This window comes from Pogona vitticeps, chromosome 3 (genome assembly GCF_051106095.1).
Source record: "Pogona vitticeps strain Pit_001003342236 chromosome 3, PviZW2.1, whole genome shotgun sequence".
Taxonomy (NCBI): Eukaryota; Metazoa; Chordata; class Lepidosauria; order Squamata; family Agamidae; genus Pogona; species Pogona vitticeps.
This window is the reverse complement of record NC_135785.1, coordinates 42,994,474-43,007,730: the sequence shown is the minus strand read 5'-3', so window position 1 is coordinate 43,007,730 and position 13,257 is coordinate 42,994,474. Positions and strand designations below refer to the sequence as shown.

At 39.8% G+C, this 13,257-nt stretch overlaps 1 protein-coding gene across 1 annotated transcript in view; it reads right to left on the bottom strand.

Moving 5' to 3' along the window:
* Positions 1 to 13,257, bottom strand: part of GPC1 (glypican 1) — a 251,897-nt gene that overhangs the window by 13,081 nt on the left and 225,559 nt on the right. The window contains exon 4 of the mRNA XM_020786409.3: positions 2,975 to 3,140. Within this exon, the coding sequence (XP_020642068.3) occupies positions 2,975 to 3,140 (166 nt within the window). The remainder of the gene's footprint in view (positions 1 to 2,974; positions 3,141 to 13,257) is intronic.

The following is a 13,257-nucleotide window of genomic DNA, read 5'->3' as shown; positions in this document are numbered from 1 at the left end:
GACCCAAAATTTAATCGCTATGCGAAGCATGGTCCCAACCATCGCTAAGTGAAAATCGCCCATAGTGACCATCGCTAAACAAAGCGCAAAAACGCTCCGAAAAAGTCATTGCTAAGCGATTTCATCGCTAACAGAGCACCCGTTAAGCGAGGCACCACTATATTTATCATTTCCACAATGACTAGCAGTCATGTGGTGTCTACTCTATGTGTCTGTACTTTATCCTCAGAGTCTCATGATTATAGTATTACATTTGTATCAGGAAAATACTTTTTAATGTATTCCTTTCTATTGGTTGAAGCAAACTGGACCCATGGCACCCATTCCTCAAGACTGTCTCTCAGGGAATCTCCAGACTGAGCAGGAGCGTTTAGAGTTTCACACCAATATTTGTACACTATGGATCTCCTAAATAAATTTAAACTGACAGAGATGTTAGTTCCTAGAGGTTGAAGAATCTAATGGATTCCACATCATTGTGCAATTTAACTGAAAAGCACGTAGCTGCTTTTTTATTGCTCTTTCTGTGCAGATGGGTTTCCTGTATCAAATGTTCTCAAAACCTTTCTCCTGTTAGTGGGTGCTTTGCCAGACAGGCTGGAGGGCCATCTCCCTGCCCTGAATGGGGTTACACTCCCCCTAAGGGACAGGGTCCGCAGCTTGGGGGTGCTCCTGGACCCCAGTCTAACACTGGAAGCCCAGGTGGACTCGGTGGCCAGGGGCGCCTTCCTCCAGCTGCGGAAACTATACCAGCTACGGCCCTACCTGGACGAGCGGAGTCTCATGACAGTTACACATGCACTGGTAACATCCCGTATAGATTACTGCAATGCGCTTTACGTGGGGCTGCCTTTGAAGACGGTCCGGCGACTGCAACTGGTTCAGAATCGAGCGGCGCGGCTGGTGAGTGGTGTGGCCGCCAGGGACCATATCAAGCCGATTCTGTACAAGTTACATTGGCTACCAGTTGCTGCCCGGGCCCAATTCAAAGTGCTTGTTTTGACATATAAAGCCCTAAACGGCTTGGGCCCTGGATACCTGAAGGACCGCCTCCTTCCATATGAGCCTACCCGGCAGTTAAGATCTAGCCAGGGGGCCCTTTTGAAAGAGCCATCCCTCAAGGAGGTAAGAGGGATGGCTTGCAGACAAAGGGCCTTCTCGGCAGCTGCCCCCAGACTATGGAATGCCCTCCCGACTGAGATTCGTCTGGCGCCGACACTGATGACATTTCGGCGCCAGGTCAAAACCTTCCTGTTCCAGAAGGCTTTTAACTGAAATAATATTAACTGTGGGTCTGATGGCAATTTTATATATATTTTAATTGTATTTTAATTGTACATATTTTTATTGTATTTTAAATGCTGTAAGCCGCCCAGAGACCTTTGGGTAGTGTGGGCGGCATATAAATTAAATAAATAAATAAATAAATAAATAAATAAATAAATAAATAAATAAATAAATAAATAATAATAATAATAATAATAAGAATAAGAAGAAGAAGAAGAAGAAGAAGAAGAAGAAGAAGAAGAAGAAGAAGAAGAAGAAGAAGAAGAAGAAGAAGAAGAAGAAGAAGAAGAAGAAGAAGAAGAAGAAGAAGAAGAAGAAGAAGACAAGAAACATCAGCTTGCCTGATGACTGGGAGAATAACAATTTCATCTGCTCAGATTTTAATACCACACCCACTGCTACCAGTAATTATGGGAAAACATCGAAAAGATAGATCCATTTGTCTTTCTTCAGCAAATATCCTGTTCCTTCTGTTGATTCCTGTTATTCCTCCCTCCGTTTCTGTATAAGTGTACAGAGATCTTAGGAGAAGAAACAGTGACTAAAGTCCTGCTGTGCCGGTACACAACTGACATAGTTTTAGACATGAATTAAGAAATCTTGGAAGAGACCATCTGTTGCATGCTGAGTCATCCAATGCAGTATGCAACAGGTAATGTCTAAGAAGACTGCTGAACTCAGAGCTGTTCACATCTAAAAATTATGTCATTTGTTTAACTCTGCAACAGGATTTCAATTAGTGTTTCAGAACTGAACTAAAATAAGTCAGCATCCTCACAAAAAACAAAACCAAACCCCAGTAATTAAACCAAAGCAAGAGTAAGTTTTGAATGGTTGGATTTTTACCCAAAATACACCAGAACACCTCCCATCGTTGTTCCAAAGTGAGAACATCCTCTTCTTCACAGCAGGGCTTGTAAAAGTTTTGTTTTTGGATAACTTTCATAATTCCTCCAGTCAGCATGACCACAGGGGGCTACATGGTACAGCCCAGTGCTCAGTGTTGAACCAGGGACCTCCAAAATCAAAGCACTTTACCAAGGCCACTTTCTAAACTCTTTTCTAAACTCTTTGTATCTGACACAAGAGATGCTGGAACACAGATGTGCAATTTGTCTAACTGCATGGCAGGGTTGGGGACTTCATGGATAATCTACATATTTTGGTGGACTACAAGTCTCTCTACCAAATCCCTCTATCCCTCACTACCAAATATACTAGTTGTGTCAGAAGTGGTACTCTAGTACTTCCCTGGTCTTTACAGTAACGCTAAGGGACAAAGTGGTGTTTCAAAGACACCTACGCATATTGATCAAAATCCTGTTAGTCAGTGTAATAAATTGCACTAGACCAGACTGATTAGTAAGTCAACTCTTCTGTAAGTTCAGTTGATTCAAACAGGCCTATTCTAACTTTGACATATTTTAGCACAGTATGTGACATTTAGAATAGGCCCACTTGAATCATGAGAACTTATGGAGGAGCTGACTCCATTGATTCAATGGGCCTACTCACAGGATTTTGCCCAGGATTTTGCCATGTTTAATATTTGGTGCAGAGCCATTGGGAGTGCATCAATCAGTTGCTTGGTTTGGGCTCCAGACTGCTCTCTGTTGATGAGCATGAACAACATGCAGAAGGATGACCAGAGTGAAATTATTTTTTTACAGCTGGTGGCAGCTCTTACCTATCAGGTTCTTCCACTCAGGGTCGAGGTCCGCTTGATTGGCCACACAGCCCTTCAAGACGTTGTGGCAGTAGCTGTTACATGGCTTTACATTTGACATGCCTCGGCAGTGGGCGCAATACATCAACTTCATAATGGCCCGATTGCAATACTGGCTCAGTGGGACCTTTAAAACAAACATATTGTTTTGTAAGTGCCTGAACAGGGGGCGAAAAAGGATGTTGGACAATAATAATAGTAAAAATAGGACAGAACAGAACACAGCAGTAAGAATGGACAGTATTTGTTTTTTTTTTCATACAGAAATGTATACAAATTTTGGAGATTGTTTATTCTGAGAGCTACATTGTTTATTTATTTTCTGAAATTCTTTGGCACAACCACATTAATTTCAAACGGTTGAAGTGCTGGGACGTGACTCACTTGTGTGCATGGTCATACACTTGACTGTGCAACCATGACGCACTCTGTCAACTAGCTGCAATCAGCCACAGCGAGGTGTATAAAACTTATGTGAACAGCAAGAAAAGTCCTGCCACTGTCAAATGACACTGGCAAATAGGAACATCTAGTGCTGCTAAAAAAGTCAAAGCGACATATCACACAATAACTGAATATGCAATTTAAAAATTTCTCGAGATTTTAAGGGCAATTTTTGGAAGCAAATTTATCCTAAACTCTCATGCACAGCTAATCACTCTCTAATTTTATTCTACATTCAAATAGCTCTAAGGAAGTGTTTCCCAATCCAGGTGTCATGACTCTCAAGGGGGTTATAAAGTGTTTTCTGGGGGAGTGGGTCAGGGATTGTTTTATATTGTTGTAGCCTTCGTTAATTAATTTCTTCCTTGACCTTTTGGAGCTAGATAATAACTTTGATTTGCATTAATGTTAGTGTGTATGTGTATGTATGAGAAACAGGCCCTTTGGGGGAGAAATAAGCCTCTACTACTTTCTGAGAAGGGATGACTTTATCCCATTAAAAATGCCTTTCTATATAAACATTGTGTGTGTGTGTGTGTGTCACAGGTTACGTGGCTATTATAATAGAGGGCCACAACTCAAAAAAGGTTGGGAACCTCTGCTCTAAGGAGTACAAGTATGTTCCTATGAATTTAGAGAAGAGGAAATAGCTGGGAGAAGGTAATTGCAAATCAGGAATTATAAGGAAAGGAAAACTGAATTGCTAGTAACGTATTCATCCCATTTATGATGCAGCAGCATTTGGGAAACTATATACAGTACAATATTTCATACTTTCACCTCAACTTAAGAAAAATGTGGCACATTGCAAAGTTTCCAGAAAAAGAGCAATTAAACTGATCAAAGGACCGCAAGGGAAAAACAATGGAGGGAGGGAGGGTTTGGCAAGGAACCTGGGGAATATGGGTGTTCTAAATGACAGAAGTTTACCAAGCAGTGCATGGTGGAAAGAATGTGTACAGAGAGATAGGGGTGTTTTAAATTGTTGTTGTTGTTGATGTTGTTGTGTACCATCAAATTGGAAACTAACTTTAACAGAGTTTTCAAGAGAAATGAGATATTTAAGGAGTGGCTTTTCCAGTTCCACATCCCCAGTGAGTTTCCATGGCTGAATAAGGATCCAAACCCAGGATTCCCGAGTCCTAGTCCATCATTCTAACCACTATAACAGACCAGGTGTCTTGGATAGCTCAGTGAGTTAGGTATCTGACTGTGGAGCCAGAGGTTGAGAGTTCAATTCGCTGCTGTGCATTCCAAAAGGGCCAGCCTGAGTGGGCTTCGGGAAACTGCACAATTCCTGGGTGCCCCCAGAAGAAGGGAATGGTATGCCACATCTGAATACTTTCTACCTCAAAAACCCTGAAAAGGGTCATCATAAGTCAGAACTGACTTGACAGCACACAATTAACATTCTTTTGTTCACAGGACTAGAATTGCCCAGGACTCGAACTCTCCAGAAAGACCTACTGGCAGGAAATTGAGAATAGACAAAAGAAAGTACTTCTTTGCAGTAGTATGAAAGACCTGTATCTTTAAAGAGGCAAGCTCAGGCCAGGGACAGAGACAGACCATAATTAGAGCTGAGAGCACCTTAATTTGCAGGAGGTGACTAAGAGCCTATCTACATTTCTCAAATAAACCATAATATGTAGCATTTTAATTTTAGCCAACTCAAGTCACGTGGTTTTTCTATGTTCCTACTAATTGAAATGCTCCCTTTTAAAACTGGCTGTAACGTTCACAATGGCTTAAGTTAGTTAAGCAAAAAACAGTATTAAACTGTAGAAAGGCGAAAAGTGGACTTGATATTGCAACATGAATAATTAGGATTTGATGACAGTATATTTTATGTTCTCTTTCTCCCCCCTTCCCCCCCACATTCCCCTTACTTTCTGTACTCCTTACCAGCTTTTAAAAAAAGGTGAAAAGGAGAAGAAAGAAAGAAAAAAAACAGCATGCTAATACAAACAGTCTTCTGGTGGCTGTTTATTTTAACTTGCTTCCTAAGAAAATAATATGACTCAGAGGAAAATAAGTATGCACTTTGGAATTCATTGTGTGAACGTGAAACTCAGCATAGTTTTTAACACAGATCAAATCCCAGGGTTTTTTATCTGTGTGGTCAGGCCCTGAAGCAGTCTTTTGGGGCTTACAAAATCAAGGCTTCAGCGGAATCTCATGCTTAAATCTCGAAAAGTTATCACCAAAGAAAGTGGTCTAATTTACATACTCTTACAGCTGAGAGAAGCTCCTACTGTGATACTCTGACACTTTCATTACTTATGGATTTCCTCTAATCACTGATTTTTCATTTCTAATCAAGGGCTATTTCTAATGTCAGTTTTGGGCCTATCCAAATATAATTCCCTTTCCTTTCTTTAGAGATCCAACTAGTTGTGAGAAGTTAATCAAAGTCCAAGCTGTTATGCTTTGGTTGAGTGTTTTTTTTTCATACGTTTTCTCATAAGGAAGTTTGAAGGCATGCTGTTTATTACAGTCTTTGACCTTAGGACAGGCTAGTTTACAACCATATCACACAGTGAACATCCTCCTCCACACACAAGAAGTAAATGCACACAACACTTTGCTTCTGGAATCAGGTACTATAGGGTATTATGAAGGCCATTAGCCTCAGTGGTTTTCAAAGGATATTAGACAAATTAATGCAAAACAGAACTGTCATTATAGCTATCACAAATCTGTATGGTGCAGAATAGCACTTGGCAGAAGTAGGTAATGGGACAAAACTATTGACTTTGTGATAGTTTATGGGCTTCCCAAAACTCCTGTAGGTCAATGTGGAAAGACCTAAAGTGATGTATTCATTTGCTTCCCAATCCCCAAGACTCTGGACTGGTCAATGTGGAAAGAAGTAGGAACTGTGCACACATCTCTCAGGTATTCATTTGCTTAGCTCAATCAAGGTACAACTCTGAAGTCCTTGTTTCAATTTTTTCTAAAAATGTCAGTCACCACCACTTATCACTGGGTGGCGCTTTAGTCCTGCTGTAAATAGCAACACAATCAAAGGATGCAACTTTCAGGAATGTAATCTAAAAACAAAACAAAACAAAAACACACAACCAACACATTAAATATCCCACCCATTTCATTATTACACTAAGATAACAAGGGCCACTAAAAATGTTCTTGAATATTCAAGATTCTCATTTAACTCACAGGACTGATTAAACATTACTATGATGTCAAGTGAGGGCGGCATCCCAAAATACTAATCCCTTAAAAGGGAAAAAGCATGAGGAAATGGATTGTTCAGATGAAGGATAATTCACAGAGCATGGGTTTTTGGTTCTTCCCATTGTACCAATCTTTGAGAACAAGGACTGCACCTAATTTACCCTAATGATGAACATCTCCATTGTTAATTCTTGATCATTTGAATACACCTTTTAATGGCCTATGACAAAATGCAAGAATAGTATTAGAATTTCTCAAGATGCAAATAAGAAAATTTGCCCGTTAAGCAATACTCATATTCCTTAGGTTTTTAACCTAGTCCATGCATGAAGATACAGGTAATGATGTATAACGGTCGCAATCGCTTAGTCATTTAAAACCTGCATCAAGAACCTCACGCCTTTCACATAATGCTCAATTTCCTCTGATCTCTTTTATCAGCCTGTGAGAAAGGGTAAGCACATACATTTCCCCCCCCCTCTCTCTCTCTCTCACACACACACACACACACACACACACACACACACACACACACACACACACACACACACACACACACACACACACACACACACACACACACACACACACACACACACACACACACACACACACACACACACACAGAGTTGTTTCTCCTGCACTTTATTTTAACTACTTATGTACTTGGGACAGGGTCTTGTCCTGCTGTATTCTATACAGCATCATGCACCTTGAGAGCTCTGAAGGAAAAACAAAAACAGTAATCAGCAACAGTTCAACTCAGCTCATTAATTTTAATAGCCTGAAAAGGACACATGAGGCTATTACAAATGGATAAAAGCAACTCTATCTGTCTCAGAAACCAGTCACTCCTCGGTTTGTTGAATAAAGAGTATAATTTGAGGTTTACAGCCAAACAGTGTTAAAAGAAAGATGAATAATTCTGTATTTACCTTAGCCAATAGTATGTTAGAAGCCAGATGCCCTTCTCAAACTCTTGAAGTCTGGAGAGAGGGAAGCTGGATTACAGAAGTATGTAGAGCAAATACTGCATACAAATAGCTGAAAGCAATACATATACGTATATGACAAAACCTCTAAGGTGATGGACACCATCTAATGAAGTGGGGTGCAATTCACAAAAAAGTATGCCAAATAAAAATATTATCTGTAGAGATGCCACTTTACTATTTCTAGAAGAAAATGCATCAAGAAACCACTTGCCTCATTGCGGTTTGTATGACAAAGTTCTTCTGCAGTTTATCTTGCAGCCTTCCAGGGCTCTTTTAAAAATAAAATACCGTATTTTTCTGTTTATAAGATGACTCAATGTATAAGACGACCCCCTCTTCTCTAACCCCCAAATTAGAAAATTAGAAAATTTCCATGATTGCACCTCTTTGGTCCTGATGCCCTTTCATGTCTGCTTTCTAGCTCCTTCTTTTTGTCCTTTTAGCCCTTCCTATTTCTTCTATGAAAGCTCCCTTCAATCTTACTTTCATGGTCTCACAGTAATGCCTTTCTAATGTTCTGGCAGCAGTTCTCTTTATAAAATTGATTTATATTATTTTTGTTTTCTCTATAAATCCTCAGTGGGCCAACAGATTGGGATTTAATCTCCAAATGTTTGTTGAGTGTTTTTGAAGAGCAAGCCCCCATTTTGCCACTAGGGAGCATGGTCAAATATTGTGCTCATTCCTGTGTAAATTGATTCAATTTTGTTTACGAATGTGATGTTTATCCATATGTGATTAATTCCTGGGTAAGACTGAAATCTTGATGAATGGTCTGTGTATTCTCTTCCTTTTGGGTACATATGCCTCTATTCATCAAAGAATCTTTCACTCATCAAGTTACTTATGCCCCCCACATTTAGTTAATTTATAGGTGCTATTGATTGAAACACGCTTAGTTAATATGAAACCTTTTCTCAGAGTCTCTGTTTTCCTTAAAATGGCCTAAAGAGGTCAGCCTACATTGCCTCCTCACTCCAGTGTTGTTACAGCTATTGGGGCAAGAATTGTTAATCTCTTATCTGATTCCCTACCCTTTTACCATTTGTCCCTATGGTGCTACCTGCCTAAATGTCAACTCTTTGCCTTCTGAGATATTTGCTGCTCTCAATACGTTACAGTTCAATGATTTTGAAAATCCTAATTTAGATATTACCCATCTGATGATTCATTTGCCAGCTGGGCTTTGCTGATGCATTTCCTAACTTGCTGCTACCAAAACAGGTCTTCCACTCTTTCATTTGTCAGTCATTTTACATCCGCTTCTAGTAGATTTCTGTCTGTTCATCTTTAGCTAATACAATCACAGTTTCCCTTTGGAATTAGATTAAGATCTTGAAGGAGAATCTCCATAAGGGATTTGACTTTCTGGGTTTTTTGGACTGTAATTTTCAGAATTCTCCAGGAATTCCCAAGGCAGAATTCTGGGAGGTGTGACCCAGAAACAGAAGTCGACAGACCAGCTGAATTTACCTCCATCAGTGCTTTATTCAGCCTGCCTCCACTTTGGAAAACAAGGAAGCTGCTTTCTGGAAAGCACAGGTCCTTCCTAGGAGGTTTTTTCTATAAAGCCTAATGGGAACTGAGACTATGAGAAAGATCTATGCCTCTCAGGAAGCACTGGGGTAGCTTCCTCGTTTTTCCAGAATGGAAGCAGCTTGAATAAAGCACTGATGGAGGTAAATGCAACTGGTCTGTAGACTTCTGTTTCTGGGCTATGCCTGCCAGAATTTTGCCTGGGGTATTTCTAGAGAATTGCAGTTCTGGGAGTTGCAGTCCCCAAATTTCCATCTAATCCTAATCCACATCTGTAGGTGTTTCCCTCCTTTCTAAACACCTCTGATTGGTATCCATTCTTTATGTTTAGGTGTCAGGAGCAATGCCTCTGAATAGAGAAACTTTGCTATCTTTACACCAAATCTTCCCCAAAACATTTAGTTGCTGAAGCACCTGAATTTTGTAATGTTTGAGGCAAATAATTATATCTTTCAAGTACTTTAGTTTCACTGGCTTTGCACCCAGTTGCTCTGAGTGCTTGTTTGATGTCTTGGTTAGTGAGACTGAGGCCTGGGCACAGATCGTTCAGCCATCTTGTCAGGAAAGCACTCATATCTTGTCCTTCTTCCTGCTCTTTTTATTGCAAAATTTCTCCAGTGATTTCTGTTCTTCAGCTCTTGATCTTTGTTTTGCAAAATTTCAATGCCTTCTGTTTTTTGCATATCTTTAATAAAATGTTTATTGTCGTGCCCTAGGTCTAGGGTTTCATTAGCAGTTGGGTTTTGCTGGTTAATTCTTCAGTTAGAACAGACAACTTCTGATTGGGTAGCAATAAACCAGCCTTCCAGTTTCTCATAGGCCAGCCTTAGTTGCTGGAGTAGGTCTTTCATGGATTCTTCCAATTCTGAGTTTGTTCTGTTGCCTTTTTTGCACCCTTAGCTCCTATAGCATTCCCTAGTATCCTGTTTTCATCAGTTTTTTTTGTAATCTCTGATGCCTGATGCCTTCCGTGAGTTTTTCAATCCAACATAATCTTTCAAATCTCTTCCTATTCCCACTTCTGCCACTCATTTTGCTCCTTTCTGTGCTGTCATTGTTGCCTTTTCGGATGTCTTAGGTTTTGAAATTGTTTGGGGGCCTTTTTCACTTCATCTTGTTTGACAGCTAACTATGCTGCTCTTGCTTCCCAGGATTTTCTAGAGACATAAAGCTCTCAGAAACGGTTTCCCCTTCTTCTAGGGGCACTCTGGAATCATGAGTCTGTACAGGCTGTCTCTTCTCCTGGGAAAGAGAGACAGCGGGGACTCAAACTCCCAACCTGTGGCCGGACAGCCAGGTACACAACTCACTCAACCAATCAACCAGCTTATGGTTAAAGTTAGATAACTTTAACTATGAAAGCCCTTTCTTTCATAATATGCAAAGTTCAATCTCTAGTATACCTTTAAATCCCCTAATTTACCCATCCCTTCTGAATTACAACAAATCTGACATCTTATCTAGATTTAAGAAAGGGTGGGGTTGTACACAGACATGTAATGTGTCAAACCACATCAGTTTTGACATGAAGGGATCTCAGGCAAAGAGTAACATCATATCTTCCATCAACAATCAAATTACACAACTAAAGTAGATGCAACAGCAAAGGGATAAATGAAGTCAGGTTTTCTGGCTCTAAGGTAAAACTTCTAATCCTAGTCAGCTGTGGTATCTCTGTTCAGAGAGTTAACTCTTTTATCAACCCTTGCTTGCAGTCTTGCTGGGCATGAAGCATGACCTGCCATTATGACTGGAAATTAATTTCAACTCAAGCCATTAGACCTCAGTATTTCCCCAGATAATATCTGATAAATGCAATGTTCTCTTAGCATAGCTCACTCATGATTTTTTTTCACACTTGGGTACAATTATTTAGCTTGGTTTTTATTCTTGATTTGGATTTGAGCTCCGACATTTCCAGCCTGTAACATATGTTTTTGGACAAGCAGCCTTCCTGAAATGCGTTTCAAAAACAGCAAACCATTTAAAATGTTTTATTTGTATTTTCAAATTATAAATAATAATAAAACAAAGCAGGAGATCACCATGATTATGTCAGCAAGGGTAAGAGGTAAATAAAAACGGAGTGGGCTTTCCTTAAATATATACATCAAATAACAAAGAACGGAGCCCCACAATCCTCCTCTGAGAACCCTTAGCCCTCTAGTATGATGCTGAATCTCAAAAGTATGAGTAAACCACAAAGTAAACAAATATAAAGAAGAGCTGTGCTTATTATCAGTATCTGCCAGACAATGTCAGCCAATAATTTCCTATGGGTGATGGCCCCATTTTCCCCATTGCTTGTGATCAGCTGGATAGCTCAACGTATGGAGAGGAGTTTGATTCCCCACTGTGCCTCTTTCACAGGGGCTGGACTTGATGATCTATAGAGTCCCTTCCCACTCTGCAGTTCTATGATGATGATCATCATCATCATCACCATAATCATAATTACTATTGTGGCTCTTTTAAGAGATTAGCATACTACAGATCTTGTCACATGTTGGAACTCTTCTTAATGCATGTGAGGTAAAAAGATGCAACAGGATCATACGTACCCTCTGGCTCAGCTCTACATTTTGTGCATGCTATGGTGAAGTGGCCTGAATATATGAAAAGGGCTTAAAATGTTCAGTAATGAGTGTTATTATACCAATATGTAGGGAAATGTAACATATGAATCTGTTAATTACAATATGGGGCATCTAAAACAACCAAAGCGGAACACATAAACCTCAATGGCAGAATTAATAACAATCATCAGTCTTTTCTGTTGAAATCCATGGCACTGCAACATGTTAAGTTTTTGTCTGGATCATTCTCATGATTTGCACCAGTGTTCATGCTTAAGATACTTGGAAAAAGTTGCTGCTTTGATCTGAGATGATTTAAAAAACACAACAAAACATGTCCCACTCCCATTTTGAGCTATACAAATATATCTACAAATGTGGCTTAGCTTTTTTTTTCCATATTGCTGTCAAATCGGATTTCTCTTGCTAATTTAAAACTGGTGAAAAGTTATATGGACGGAAAGGAGAGGACTCTAAAACTACAAAGTGCAATGATCAAGAGAGCAGTAATCAAATTAAAGGCTGCCATTTCTGGGTGGCTGTCAAGAACAGCAGAATTGCAGCCAAAATAAGTATGGTCAGTGTAACATGTTCATTTTCAAATAATCTGGTGAAGCATGAAAGCAATACATGACAATAGCTGATTTCACGAAGCCCCATCAACACCATCCAGTCTGGTGACTCCCATCTGCACTTCTTCCATCAATGCCACTTGTATTAAGGCAAGAATATCATTAGCAGCATTTCATACCAAGTGAAACCTTCAGAATCAGAACATTTCTTCTAACAGGGCTTGACAACTAATCAAGAGCCATATCAATGCAATCTTTATGCACACACAGCCCCCTTAAATGTTTGCCTTATGGTCTCACTCAGCAGCAGTCACTGCAGAGATATGACTTGGCAGTTGGGTGCTGCTCTCAATATGATGTGTTCCTACATGCTTTTGTTGAGCAGGTGTGGTGAATCACTCTGCCAGACACTTGAGATCTGTCTTTACCTTTTAATTCAGGGGAATTAAAAAGATATTTTCCAAGGGTAATATTAGGGAGGGGGTTAGAGTTAAAGACTTGATTTGACTTTTCTTTCTTTCTTTCTTTCTTTCTTTCTTTCTTTCTTTCTTTCTTTCTTTCTTTCTTTCTTTCTTTGTTTACAAGAAATATACACATGATTCCTTAGGAATAAATGAATTATTCAGGTAGGTAACAAATCAAGTAAAATATAATATGGCGTGTTTTTAACATGCACATTTGATGACTACTGTGCCAACGTATTCTAGTCAAGAAGTCAATTAAAGATTTAACCATTCATTTTAAATATGTAAAGGGACGTGGTGGCGCTGCGGGCTAAACCGCAGAAGCCTGTGCTGCAGGGTCAGAAGACCAAGCAGTCGTAAGATCGAATCGACGCGACAGAGTGAGCTCCCATCGCTTGTCCCAGCTCCCGCCAACCTAGCGGTTCGAAAGCATGCAAATGCAAGTAGATAAATAGGGAC